The sequence below is a fragment of the Ursus maritimus genome, unplaced genomic scaffold (assembly GCF_017311325.1).
Source record: "Ursus maritimus isolate PB19 unplaced genomic scaffold, ASM1731132v1 scaffold_2, whole genome shotgun sequence".
Lineage (NCBI taxonomy): Eukaryota > Metazoa > Chordata > Mammalia > Carnivora > Ursidae > Ursus > Ursus maritimus.
In genome coordinates this window covers 65,620,025-65,634,936 of record NW_024424452.1, presented here as the reverse complement: position 1 = coordinate 65,634,936, position 14,912 = coordinate 65,620,025, and the positions used below count along the sequence as shown (strand labels likewise).

At 43.4% G+C, this 14,912-nt stretch overlaps 1 protein-coding gene across 7 annotated transcripts in view; it reads right to left on the bottom strand.

Annotated features, from left to right (window-relative positions):
- Nucleotides 1-14,912, bottom strand: part of SDCCAG8 (SHH signaling and ciliogenesis regulator SDCCAG8) — a 226,519-nt gene that overhangs the window by 101,356 nt on the left and 110,251 nt on the right. For all 7 annotated transcript variants that reach the window (XR_005836324.1, XR_005836323.1, XR_005836322.1 and 4 more), the window contains one exon: nucleotides 14,425-14,567. Coding sequence is in view for 3 of the 7 variants with exons in the window: in XM_008694795.2 (XP_008693017.2) it covers nucleotides 14,425-14,567 (143 nt within the window). In the remaining 4 variants the exon portion in view is untranslated. The remainder of the gene's footprint in view (nucleotides 1-14,424; nucleotides 14,568-14,912) is intronic.

Sequence of the window (14,912 nt, the reverse complement as noted above, 5' to 3'; positions counted from 1 at the left end):
TCAAAGCAGAAACAAAACCCGACAAAGACAGCTTCAAATCCAAGGGCAGAGACATTCTTTCTGAGCTCGAATTTCAATTCTATTCCTCATCTCCAAAATCCTCTATGTCCTATAAATCATTCTTATGTAATATAGATCACGTAATTGAAGGTGTGGCTTTTGAACAAGAAATATGAATTCTAAGAGGTGTTTCCTCTTCCAGCTTTCCAAAACATGATTTCTAAATCATTTCTTTTTATGTGGAGAACATTTCAGAGCTAGTACCTAATTTACCCAGCAAGTTTATTATTTTTCCGGGTATTTTTTTCCCCCATTCAGTGTAATCTGTGCCTGACGGTACTTGGGTTACCTGGATGCCTGCTTCTGTACAGGGTGGGAAGGGTCCTGGTAATCTGATCACTCCCGTGGTCTGATTTGCTACGTAAAAGAAGGAAGTATTAGCAAAATGCTAGTTTCACAGAGGCTGCTTAAATCACCGTGAAGGAAGCTGCATCCTTAGCAAACTGTGTTTCAGAAACCCACTAGCAGGTTTGTTTTAGAAAACGTATATGACAAGAACGTAAACAAATGAAAAGCCACTCAGTTGAACAGCACTTACACTCACACACGGATGCATGAGTGTGCACACACATCCACTTTTCCCCTCCGAAAGTACGTAAGAAAAAGAACAGGGGAAATCGCATCCCGATGGCTCTTTCAAATGGACCGATTTAAGGAATTCACAGAATCCTGTTAACAGTTGTCTGCCTCAGGTGTAAGATGCTTGTTTTATCTTTGAAACAGAAAAACTAGGAAAAAGTTTTAGATACTTCGATACTAGCACCTGAAAGACAAATTTCACAGCAAAAATAAAGCGGCATAGAAGCAATGTTGCCAGGTTTACTAGAGAACAGTGAAGCCGTTTCTAAGGGCCCTGGTAGGTGAGGACCAAGAGCTGATGTCATTCACATTCGTTCATACCAGTTTTCCCGAAGCAGCATATGGAAGTAGGCTGGAAGGTAAAAATATTTCAGCTCCTTAATAGAGAACTGACCTTCCTTAATTTGTCTACATTCTGAATGAGACTAACAGTTTTGCTTTTCTAAGAATTGAAAATGATGAGAATACAGTGATTTTTCTCTGGTGCATGGATTTTTTCTGTCTATCTCTCCATGCAGCCTTTTAACAACAGAGGGTACTCCTTCCACCCCCTTCCTCGATTACCTTAAGGCAAGACCTTCTTTCAGATGTGAAAATATTTGCAGGACTGCAGGACAAAGAACTGAGACATTTTCACAGAGTTGAGCAAGGGGGAGAAGACAAATTGGCGAGATGCTGTTAAGAGTAAGGAGAGACTAAATGACAACTTTAAATCTGCCACAATCATTTACTAATGTGCTGCTATATCAAATAAGTCTAATTTTTTTGACAGCACCAAATTAGATTTATTGCAGAAACTGCTGCATAAATAGCATATGGCTATGTTATACCACCTATTTCAAATCCTGGTAATGTTTCCCCCTCCCCCTCCAAAATGAATAAATTGAGCCAAGCTACAAAGCTTCTGCAAAAAAAAAAAAAAAAGAAAGAAAGAAAGAAAAGAAAAAAAAGAGAGAGAGAAATACACTAGTTCAAAAACAGATGTAGGAGATCTGGATTTCTTTGTTAAAGTAATAGTTTGAGCATGAATGTCCCAACTCTATATTTAAAAAACATGATTCCTTAATGAGTTATTAAATTTAATAGATCATTTTCTCTTTCATTTCCTCCAGAAGGACTTAATCTTATTTTTGTTTTAAGGTTTGGGGCTCTGAATTATGCTTGGCTTTTGATGTTCCATCACAGTTTCAGGGGAGAGAAAAGAAGGTCAAGTGGCTCTGAATCAACGTGGCTCCAATTAGGTTCGGAGAAATTATTAAGCGTAAATGCGCGTCTCGTCTGTGGGTTTGGGTGTTCATTCGTTAAAGACATATGTGGCAGAAATCATATCAGAAAGTCTCTTCTAATTTTAACTCCAGCCTTGATACCAGAAACTCTCTGATGCATAAAATATAGAAAGTGATCATTGTACGTGCTGGCCCGTACACATTAGGACGGCAGAGCCCCCCGCGCCCCCACCCCCTACCCCCAACAGCAAAAATCAAAGTTCCACGGTAGCCGGGACCGAACACTCACGCCACACATTTCGAGATGGGCAGTTCTTCCTTCCTGAGTCTCTACCCCGATGCCCCCCCCACCCCCCACCAACTGTGCTACAATTCAACTCAAATTTTTCTTTTGGAACAAAAGTTTCCGTTCTTCCGTAGATGGGAAAGACATTGCAAGGTCTTATCTCAGACCAATGGGCACACCACTGCAAACATCATGGCACTCGGCTACCCCGCAGACTCCCTCTCTGTGGTCAGTCTTCCCAGCTGCCCTATCTGTTACTGTCTGATTAGTTCTGCTAAGGAGCCCCTCCCCTGCCAGCTTTCGGTGCCATCTGTTCGACACAAGATGGCTGCCGCCCAGCAACCTCACACTGCCCTCCTACCTGGCACCCGGCTACCGTCCTTACCCCAAAGTGCTAACACAGGTTCTCACTGCTGGCAGAGTCAGGATTTCATTACTACTACTTTGACAAGTGCAGGGTTGTTTGTAATTTCTCTTTTATCCTGATTTTGATTGTACAACCGCCTCCCACTGCTTCAGTTTTGTTGCTCACAGATTTTACTCCCCACATTAGTCTCCCTCTGGCATGTTACTGCATCTGTTCCCTTTTTTATTATTAATTTTCAAATTCCCACCATTTTTGACAAAAAGGAGGTAATCTACACTCTGTTTCTGCCCATTTCATTTTCTTTAATTTGGAAGATAAGTATGAAAGCATGCCAAAGAAGTTAATTCTCCGTTAACAGTTTATTTTCTGGCATCCCTACGCCTTTGTATATGAAAAACAGAGACGAATAAATGTTGAATCACAACAACAGAGTCGCAGCCATTCCTGAATTTAATGAAAAGCAAACATACGAAACAGCATCTCAAAAGTTTATTAGTTACAGGAGTTGTCTCATGCTGTCACCCTTTCTTCCGCTTTTTAACAGATAAGCCTTTGTGCAGATCAACCCAAGCGCAGGATCCGAATGTGGGCACCCCTTACGGTTCTGACGCGGCTCTGTTTTCACCGTGGATGAATGTTACCTAATTCCTTAACACAATTATCATCTTTCCTCACGCCAACACTGTTGACTCATTCAGTAGTGCCTGATCCCGAATAAAGGCCTGATTTCAGACACAGGGAAGAATCCAGAGCTGCCCTCCGAGCAACAAGGCAGAGCTCAGAGAGCCCCCAGGTCGCAGAGCTGCCTCCGTTATTCCTCTCTGACAAACGGCTGATATCAGGAGGGGCAAGGGGGTTTTGCTCCGCAGACAAAGGGGCCATGTGAGAGTTAGAAAATGGGAGGTCATCTATCTAAGCATGTCCTCTCTTGGTGCCCCTGATCTGTCACCACCTCCGCCTTGCCAAACAGGACTTGAGTACCTTGATCTTGCCTCAATTGCCCCGAAGTTTTCTAGCTTGAGCAAAGCACTGGGACTGCTGGTGAACCGAATTTACACGAAGTCTTATTAGCAGCGTCACCCCTGAGCACATGAGTAACACTGCAGATTTACAGAAGCCTGAATGAATCTCAGGGACTTTCCTACTCACATCCTCACAAAATTACAGTGAGGATCTGTAGGAAATAAAGTGCCGTAGGAGACTTTTCCCAAGGTGACAGAAGGTCCTCAGAAACAGAACCAGGACTGGTGTCAAAATCAAGCTATGCCCAGCCTGGCGACCTACCCTTCAGCTACCGGAAAACCAGCAAACCTCGAACCTACTGAAACCCACTTTTAATGCCTCGTCTCAAACGCCCCCTCACCTCCGCCCCTTGCACATACTCCAAGAGTGACTTCTTACTCTATTTTATATACTGCTTTTGTTGGTATAGCTACATTTAGAATAATTACGCTCTCAACACGGGGTGGATTCTTTTGATAAAGGGATCCCTTCGTACTCCGCCTGGCTCTCCCCCCACCCACTCTGGTCAGGGCAGGAGATGCTCGGCCCTCCCTCAGGTGACCAGTGCCTGCTGCGGAGACGTCACACAGAGCCCAGGTGGAGCAGTCTTCCCCTCAGCTGGACATCAGCGTCACAGGCTGCTTCCAAATGTTCCCTGACCCATTTGGTGCCCTGAGTTCCTGAATTCAAGGAACTGTACTGCCTGCTAAGGCGACCTAACAGAGTAGTAGCTTAATAAGAAATGTGTTTACTTGCATTGGGCCCTGGTCCCCCATGAGCCATGGCCCCTAGGAGGTCACTGAGGAGACTGGATATTCTCCAACCCTCTCCTCTCTCGGGATCCTAAAAGTGAGCTTTGATTCCAACACTGAACATCAATGAGTCACTGTATAATCTACTTGTGGGTATCAGGGAAACATTAAATAACAAGTGAGTCATGCCCAATAATCGGCCTTCCAATGAGGAAGAAGTGTTTAAGAAGAAATTAAACAAGTTTTGTTTTCTTTTAATTTACCTTAAATTAATATCAGCGATTAGAGCTTTCTTTTAGAGAAATACTCTTACTTGGGGCTACTGAAACCACAGTTCTGGGTTTTCTCTTTTCCTCCTTCTGTTTGCATTGAACTTGATGTTCATTGTTGTCGAGTCGGGCAAGCGCTGTGGGCAATCCTTTCTCGGTTTCCTCTGGGCTTCTTCAGAAAATGAGTTGGCTGCCACCACCGCCATGCTCCAGGCTGTGGGCCTGTGCGGCAGGGGAGAGGAGACATCCCCGGTGTCGATTTTCATTGCACGCACATTTGGGCTTCACAGAACTGAGAGGAGCGAGCCAGGGAAAGTTAGGCAGAACCCACCCGCAGAGACACATTCTCTGGCAGCCTGCGACTCTAACCTCTCCCGCCCCGGGGCCGCACGGAGACCAGGGTTCCTAGCCCATCAAACAGGTGGAGCGGAGGGCGCTCAGGCGACCCGGCAGCCACCAGAACAAAATGAAAAGCCTTTGCCTTCCTGGCTCTCCGACAGCCTGTTCTCTCGAGGACCGGGTGGGGGAAGGAAAAGAGGACGCAATTTAAAACAGTACCAAGGCCATCTATTTCAAGACTTGAAGATGTTGGTTGCACATATATCCATTTAAAAGTATTTTTGACACGTTCTCTGCCTAATTTATTCATGAAAGGAGTACAAGAAAAAAATAAGCTTAACTTTTAAATGGAAACTTGAGGCTAAAAATTCTTCAATAAAACTCAGGAGGGGAAAAAAAAAATAAAGTTCACCAAGGAATAGCAAGATTACATGTCAAGGCTAGAGTCCCCTTTCCAAACGAAGAGAGATTGGAAGCTTGGTTTTTTGACCTAAGCCAGTTGTTACCTGAAAATGAGGGCATGTCCTTCTTAATTTGCCCCTAAGAATAAAGAGCAGAGGCAAAGTTAGGCAATGTGCGTGGAGAATCTGTTAGACGTAGCCTGACGCCAGAGACCTGCTTCCTGGCCTCTGAACTGAGATTCTGCAATGCAAAGGGTATTTCTACTTAGCTCTGAAATACGGGTTTGCATGTGTTTGTGAACAGGAGCTGAGGAGCACGGGCTCTGGAGGCTGATGGACCTGGTTCAAAGCCTGCCTTCTTCTGCTCGGCACCCTCCCTCCTTCCCGGCTGCCTGGTTTCAGCCCTCAGCTTCCCCGGGCTTGCTGTAAGGACTGAGAAGGCAGGGCATTCGACCTTCTTGTGTACGAGCTGATTTTCTTAAAATTTTCTTTGCAAAGCGTGAGTTTGTAAAATGGAATAATGATGAATTACTAGAAAATTTTTTTAGTTTTAAAAGATACAAAAAAAGAAAGAAAGAGAGAGAGAGGGAGGGAGGGAGGGAAGGAAGGAAAGAAGAAAGAAGAAAGAAAGAAAGAAAGAAAAAGAAAGAAAGAAAGAAAGAAAGAAAGAAAGAAAGAAGAAAAAGAAAGAAAGAAAGAAAGAAAGAAAGAAAGAAAGAAAGAAAGAAAAGAAAGGAGGGAGGAAGAAAGGAAAAGAAAAGAAAAGAAAAGAGAAAGAGAGGGAGGGAAGGAAGGAAGGAAGGAAGGAAGGAAGGAAGGAAGGAAGGAAGGAAGGACCTACTGATCATGCACTTGGTTGGATAATGCACAATTTAGAATGAAAGTTTCCGAACACTCAATTTTGGTATTTATCACAGACTCATACTTAACAGCCCATCCAGGCCACATTCCTGTGGCATTGCTGCTGGGAATCAGGCACAGTGCTTGGCCAGTGCCAGGGGCTCATTTATGCATCCTTGATACACCTCTCTTTTCGCGCTCTGAGAGTTCTCTAAATAAAAGCAGAAAGCGACCCCGTGAAGAACTAACCCTGCCTCCTTGGCCTTATCACATGTTGACAATGGAGACCATCACCCACAAACCGACATGAACAGAGATGTACTCTTCTTTCCCCTTTGCACTTCGTTCCTCAAAGGAAAACTCAGGGATTATATTTTTAAAAAGACAATAGAAGGGGACACCTGTGATTTCCCCAGGGCCTCTGACCCCCTTTCCCCTAGTGAGCGCACTTCCCCTTGCTCAGTGCACCTCCCCTCCCTCGCTCCAGTGCCCCTGCCAGCGTGGGCAGCCAAGGGGTGCCTGTGCGATCCGAAGTGGGGGAGCCAGGAAGTCACATTCTTACAGTCTTAGATCAAGGACATCTCCTTTACCTTCAGTTCAGACTGAAGGAGGTGACTCCATGGAGAACCTGAAGGAATGAGCCAACACTGAAACAGAAGTCAAGCCCTGGGATGGACAGAAATGGACGGCACAGTGGGGTGGCCCCGCATGCCTGCTCCGGGAAAGCCTGACCCAGCTGCGTCTGGATTTTACGTGGTCTGGTTATTGGGCTAATCAGTTCCCCCTTTCTGGGTTTCTGTTACCTCAACCCGAGTCCTGACTCCTCCTGGTAACCAGAGAGGTCGAACAACTCCATTCAACAAAGCATTTGCAGTCCTTACTATGCAGAAGCTAAACGCTCTGCAATGCTGTGCAAGAAAGACTTCATCACTCTCCCCGAGTCCATCACCACCCTAACTTACAAGCCGGTGTTATGCCCTTTCTCACTTTCAAAAAGATACAAATACTGCTGTTCAAGTTATTATCTCTCCAGGTCAGAGGGCAGACCTTCCCGTTTGGATCGCAAGAGCAGGGAAGAGCAGAGCACCCACTTTTACAGCGCTCGCTGAGATGCCGGCTCTGAGAAATTCCTTGAAGTACCTATCACTGAAAGCATCGTTTATGGCAGAGAGAAAGTGCACATCTGAGAGGCAGTGCTGCTGAAGTAAGGCTGGAGCCTGCAGGTTTCATGGCAGGTTGGTCTCCCTTCTGTTTTGTACTGAGTGCCACTCCGAGTTCTCAGTTCTCTCGAAAGTACACAGAAGGCTCCTGCGGTAATGCCCCTCCAGACCGGACCTGAGAAGAAGATGCAGGAGTCCAACAAATATGCTCCCATACAGGTGTCGCAGGTACGGAGCAGTGTTTGCCTCAATCAACAGTCGACGATGGTCAGATAAACACTCCGAAATGGGCTGTTTTAACACATTGCATCATAAAGTAATCTACCCACATGGATGTAAGTGGTCATCTCGTGAGAGCGATTAAAATCCGGTAGCTCTTTAAAAATGTCTGGACATGTCAAAAACAAGTATGCAAAGGGATTTCCACCTTCTCGGGTAAAAAGGAAGCGAAGAAGGCAAAGGAGAATGACAGTTGTATGATAATATGTTAAATGACTAAAGCGACTGACCCCAAAACACTGTTTCGTAAGAAAAACCCAGGCCAGGACGAAAACACACTGACATGTACTTACATCAGCGTACGCAGGGGCAGCTGACACTCATTTTTATTATAAATTTATGCTACTGACTCCTCCAGTTGTATTTTCAGGCACAACTGCAGTAACCATCCTGGTAGGAATGTGCACAGAGCTGCAGCGTGATGGATAATGGCAGAGGCGCGGTGGGCAGACCACTGGGGTTGAACACCTGCTTCCAGAACATGGCAGCTGTGTGACCTTAAGTGGATCCTTTTACTTCTCTGTGCCTTGGTTCCCTCAGCTGTAAAACAGGGGAAGATAACAGTCTGTACCTTCTAGAGCTCTGGGTGGGGGTGGGGGGCACTAAATGAGAAGCACAGAGCTCAGGTCCTGGAACACAGAGGGCTTGGGTGAGTGTTGGCCATGGCCCTTAGCCACGATCTCTGTCCTTAGTTTTTAAGTTACTGTGCGCAGCATGGCACCAGGCAGACCTTAAGACGGCTGTATTCTTAATCTCAGAGACTGACGCTCTTAGATCTTTCAAAGACAGGTTGTGTGTGTTTAATTTACTCTCAAGTCTACAGGTACACGCCACCAATGCCATTGTCTCCCCTACAGAGAATGACTTTCCCATTTCCCTGCTTCCACATGCCTCTGAGATCAGTAAGAGGCTATCTGTCCCTCTGTCCCTGTAATACTTTATCTGGAATCTCTCTTCTGGATCTTTTCTTTTATCTTACTAGCTCTTTGTGTATCTTCTTTTCTTCCCTACCAGCCTGTAAGTTTCTATCAGAGGGGCCACTTTTTAATTATAGACAATGCTAATTTGGAATTCTGGGGGGGGGGTTAAGGGAGCATATTTAAGTGAGAGCATGGTATATTTTACCCACCCTACTTGAATTGTTAGAGTGACTATCATTAGATTCTCCTATACTGAAATATGTGTGTGCATACAAAGTTAAAAATGAGAAAAGCTATTTCTGTCTTATCTCCGCCTTACACTTTTTATCCTGATATATTTGAAAAAAAATATATATATATATATTTGTTTATTAAGACTGGGCTTTGGGAGTGCCTGGTTCGCGCAGTCGGTTAAGTGTCTGCCTTTGGCTCAGGTCATGAACTCAGGGTCCTGGGACTGAGCCCCACGTCGGGCTCCCTGCTCAGCGGGGAGCCTGCTTCTCCCTCTCCCCATCCCCTGTTCATGCTCTCTCTCACTATTTCTCTCTCTCTCAAATGAACAAATAAAATCTTAAAAAAAAAAAACTGGGCTTTGAAAGAAGAGTCATAAACTTGCAATACTTTGGCCATCCCTATAATGACTTACTGAGCTCCAGTTCTTTGCAAAGGCCTGAGCCAGATGCTCTGAGACATAGAACATTAATAAGACCTCTCACTCCTTATTTGAAGAATAACACATTCCAGAAGGGAAGAAAAGCAAGTACACAAAACCCTTCAGAGTATTAACTCATTTTTCTCAGATTTTCATTGTCCCTGTTTTGAGGAATTCACTCAGGATGTAGAGTCTTCAGCTTTGAGTGGGAAGGAGGATTCAGAGGGAAACATGTTTCCCTGTGGCGCCGGGGCCGTCCAGGAGGGCTACAGTGGAAAAAAATCAGGATTTCAGGGAGGCCTGGAAAAGGAGGTAAGACTATCATAGGGCTAGAGAAGGTCAAAGGGGTATTCTAGGTGTAGAGAATAACAAAAGGGAGAAAAGCCCCAAACAGCAATTTGGCTTGTGACGTGAGCTTGTGAGAATGATGATAAAACTGCAAGGCTGGGACCCTGTCCCGGAACATTCCCTGCAAGTGGTCTGGACCTTTTGTAATAGCATGACGCCAGGGAAGGTTTCAGGAACAGGTAACACAGTCAAGGCAGTGCTTACGAGTATTCAATTGGCAGTGCCTGGTAAAAAACACTGGAAGGGTCCATGACCCTTGCAAGAGGTTAGTAGAGCCTAAGTTAGGAATGCAAATGGTAGGTCTGAAGGCCATCTCCACAAAATCTCTTTGAAGTTCAAACTAAGAAAACATCTTAAAAAAAAAAAAAAAGATTTATTTATTTATTTATTTAAGAGAGAGGGGGTCGGGGAGGGGCAGAGGAAGAAGGAGAGAGAATCTCAAGCAGACTCCCAGCTGAGCACACAGCTCGACATGGAGCTCGATCTCAGGACCCTGAGATCATGACCTGAGCCAAAATCAAGAGTTGGACGCTCAACCAACTGAGCCACCCAGAGGCCCCCTAAGAAAATATCTTAAACAAAGAATGCTCCCGGCAAATTAAATGCCTAACATCAGGAAACGGGCACTTCATCATGGGATGTCTTCAATCATCATTAGGATCATTGACGATCAGAGCTAGAAGGAAACTTAGAAATCAGATTGTAGCCTCATTTTACAAGTAAGCAAGCAGGTTCAAAGCATTAAGTGACGTGTCAAAAGTTGCAAAGATGGGGAATGCCCAGGAGAAGATTCTAAAACTTGGCTTTCCCCACACCCGGAGGCCTGGGAACTCCCCTAAGAAAAACATGTGGCTTTGTTATATCATTCCATATTCTTTCCTTAGGCACTGAAACCCCTTTGGTCTCTGGCTGGTGGCTCTCCCCCCTCCTACTCTAAGAACATGGTCTTCTCATGCTTGCACCCATTTCCTTGGCTACAACTGGTAGCTTTATGTAAAAGCATCCAGTGAAGAGCCTCAGGTCTTGACCTTTCTCCTCACACAGCACCTACACAGCATATCTCCACCTGAGTCCCAAAACACAGTGTATTATTTACCCGTGTTACTCCTTTTAAGTCCCTACTGGAATTAATGGTCCATCCAGTTAATGTGGACTAGAAACGCTGGAGTCGCCTATACTTCTGGCCTTTCTCATTTGCTACCCTAAATGCCTCTTAAAGACGCTATTTCCCTTCCATTTTACTGGCAAAGCCACAGCCCAGGACTTCATTACTACCCCCTGGACTGGGGCTTATATTCTAATCAGGGACGCTGTCAATCATCTCTTCCTCAGGCAATCTGTCTTCAATTACCCTTCGTTTACCTTCTTTAAATATATATTTGAACCCCTTAAAGTTTAAGCTCTCTTGACTTCTTACTTAAATTACACAGCCTCCTAACTGAGAGGTTGGTAAATTGTTTCTGTAAAGGGCCACATGATAAATATTTGAAGGCTTTGAGGACCTTACTCAATTCTGCCACGATAGCCCCAATACGCGATGCATAAAAGATAATCATGGCTGTGTCCAATAAAACTTTATTTACGGGTATATAACTTTTATGTGTCACAAGACATTATTTTTCTTTTGTTTTTTTTTTTCCCAGCTATTTAAAAAATATAAAAACCGTTTTTAGCTCATGGACAAAAAGAGACAACGGGCCATATTTATAGGCTGTAGTTGCTGACTCTGCCCTAACTGGTCGTCCTGTGTCCTACATCAGCTCTCCAAGTTTACTCTCCACACTGCTGAGTCAGAATACCAACCCAAAGACGTGATCATGTTGACAGCCTTGCTTAAAATATACCAAGAGTAACCCAAGGCTCTCGGAATGGCCTCAGTTCCAGAACATGGACCACAAGGCCTTTCCTCTGGTCCCTGTTTGCCTTTTCCAGGCGTATCCCCTGCCAAACACCTACCCTGATTGTAGAGTTTATGTTCCGTCCCATCTTTATTATGTCTCTGCATATATTGCTCCATGCACCCGGGGTACCCAGCCCACCTTCTTCCACTTTGAGAATTGCTATTTAAGAGCTCATTAATCAAAACAGCTACCAAACATCTCCTCCTCCAGAAAGGTTTGCCCATCACCTTCACCTCCAATGCACAGTGAGCCAATTCTCCTTCCTATGTGCTCCCGTGGTAACTTTATTTCTATTACTGCAGTATTCTCACACTTGATTACAACTGCATACCTAGAGCTGGCTCAGTAGCAGGGTGTGAGCAGCCTAAGGGGAAGAATGGAATCTGATTTTTTTTCTCCCTACCCAAGACCAAGAAATGTCCGTGAAAGATAGTAGGTGCTCAATAAATATTTGTTGAATGGGTGAATGTTATACTGGGTCTTCCAATAAATGTTGAATTTCTATTTTCCATTTTTTCAAGTAATCCCAATGCCCACACGTGGGGCTCGAACTTACAACCCCGAGATCAAGAATCACATGCTTCACTGACTGAGCAAACCGGGCACCCCTTATTTTCCATTTTTAAGTCTAACTAGACAATAAAGGGAAATAACAGACAAGTGATAGCTTATTTTTCTTTCAGACTGCTCTACAGGTCAATACTCCAGTTTTTAAATTTTCTTTGCCCTGGGAAATCTGCATCCCTATTTCATCATTACTTATAACATGGTTTTTCATATTTGATTTTAAACTTTGTGCAGACTGTGCCATTTGAAATGTTTATGCTAACACTAAGCTACCTGTGTGGGATTTATTTATTTCAGCTGGTCTACACGGGGAAAGAAAGACATAATGTTTCGCAGCCACACACTGGAGTATACTGAATCAATAAAGACTGTCGAGGAAAAGCAAACTCTAAAAAAAACCCAAAAAAAGTATATCAGAAATATTTAGTCCAACAACCAAGACACATTTTCAGTGCAAAAGAGAGCTACACACTGTTCTCTGCATTTTTAATTGTCATCTTGAAATTTATGAATGTGGATTTTATAAAACACGAACACAGACTAACGAAATGTAAAATGCTTACAAAAGAGTATTGCACTTTGAAAATGGGTAATTAAGTTTTATTTTCTGGAAAACTAGTTTTCAATTTTTGTAGACTTACTGTAAATAAAGCTCAACAGAAAAAGCTTTCTATGGAACCAAGCAAAACCGTTTTTCTTAAGAACAAAGGAATTAGTTACCACTAGTCCCTTTTCAGCAGTTGCTGTACCTTAAATATGCTCTATTTGCAAGAAACTGGTCTTGTCAGACAGTACAAACTGAGTCTGCACCGGAACACGCCCTGCAGGGCTCCGACTTCAGAAATTCACTCTCTGAATAAGACAGAACGGCGAAGGGGACAAAACCAGCATTAATATTTACTTACTGAAGCTCAACACGCTGAGACTTTGGAGCTGTCCTAGTTCTGTGGTTTAGTCGCGCTTGGCGCACACATGGTTGTTTCCCAACAGAAGTCTGACGAAGAAAAACTATTAACTATCGTGACGAAGCTACATTTTGAAACTTCTGAGATTAAATAATCTGTAGGAAGTACATTCACATTCCGCTCTCGGTTCTACAAGACAATACCTGAATGAGCACTAAAAGGACTGGTATTACTCTATAGTATTAGGGAATTTCTTCTCATAAAAGTGTTTTATCTCTTGGGATTTTTCCAGATATCACACATGTATAAAGGATTTCTTTTCTTTGTTGCTTTTTTTCCTTTTTCTTTCTTCTCGTTTTCTCTTTCACTGTTTAGAAAGGGAAGTTGGCAAACCATTTGGAATATTATCATAACAAAATGTTTTTAACAAAGTTTGATTTTAACAGACCTAGAGGCATGTTAACACTAACCCAAAACTTTGCGAGGTTCACCAACCTCTAGAATATTTTTTCTCCCAACGCAGGCTGTTCAAGTGGTGCTTTTCTCCATCTGTCATCATACCGTGCTCAGAATTACATTGTCATATTTCATGCAAAAGGGATCAGTCCCCGTTCATAGTTTAAAGTCAACATATTACTATGATTAGAAGGCCAGCGTTTTTCTAATTTATGAACCAAAGCTCATAAACTTACATGTGTATTTAGACAAAGTTCTCTGTAAAAACTGAAAAACCCTAAGAACTGAACAAACCCAAATGCTTGATCTGAAAGATGGAAAATTGTACTAAAACCTGAAGTGAGAAGAAACCACATAGATGGTAACATGAAATAGCTGCAACCCCTGCTTGAATTTTCTCTGTGTCTGTGCATTTGTGTGTATGCATGCGTGTCTGTGTGTCTTTTCCACACAGCAAACTATACAGTGCTTGCTACCCAAAACGTCTCCTTGTCACCTAGGGCTGAGCGACACGTTCCCTAAAGTTGTATGACACTGATAATCACATCGCAGTATCTCGGGACAGAAACCATGTAATTCGAAACCACAAGAGCACGGTTGTAACAACGGTTTGAATGTGAACAGTGTCAATCAATTTCAGCTCTCACTCCTATACCTCCTCAGGACTCAGGCTCCTCATTTTCTCTCAGTTCCGTCTCAGTCTGCATCTGAGGATGCCTTTTACTTTGTCTCATTCACCACTGACAGTATCTGATTCTTTTCCTCACTACATTCCTCAGATCTCTCAGTTCAACATCTCTATTAGACACAGAATTAACAGGAGAGGTAGTGGCGGTGGTAGGAGAAATATGTCATGTTGCTCCTATTGGTAGAGAACCACCTAAATATTTGAGCATTGTCGATGAAAGGTTTTGTAATCTATCAGTAATTCTCTGCCACACTTATCATTCACATGTCTGCGTGTTTTGCTTACCACATCTCCACTTTTCTTAATATGCCTGAAAGCTGTGTGTGAATTGAATGACTAAGACTCACTCTAGCAACTGTTTGGAAGCCGGTAGCAAAAATCAGTGGAATGGAACTGGGGCTCTGGCGTGTAATGGGATTAGGGGTACCTGGTGAGGTGCAGTTGGTGCTCGGATTTGCTCAGCAGCTCTGTCAGTGTCAAGCACTCCTCTCTGGCCCGGGCTGCCTTCTGCTGCTCCTGTTCCAAGTGCTGCTTGCTTTCACTCACTTCTGATCGCAATTTCTCTATTTCCTTAGGTGGAGGGGAGAATGGGGAAAAAGCATCCATATAAACTATATGCACTTGACTTCAGAATTCCCTCATTTTTATGTTTGCCATGAATTTTAATGCGATGAAAAATTATTAGAAAATTTAGGCTAGCTTCCATTTTATGACAAAGGGAATTAACACAGCCAAAAATGCACATTAGTTGAGGTTTTTCGGATCGTAAGAGGAAGTCTAATTTCAGAAATGAAATGATCAAAGGAGAGGAGTCAAAATGGATAATCTGCACTTTCATTCTTAAGACTCCATCCCTTAAAAAAATACGGACTTAAAAATGTCACTACTTTAAAAATATAACATTTTCATTTGTGA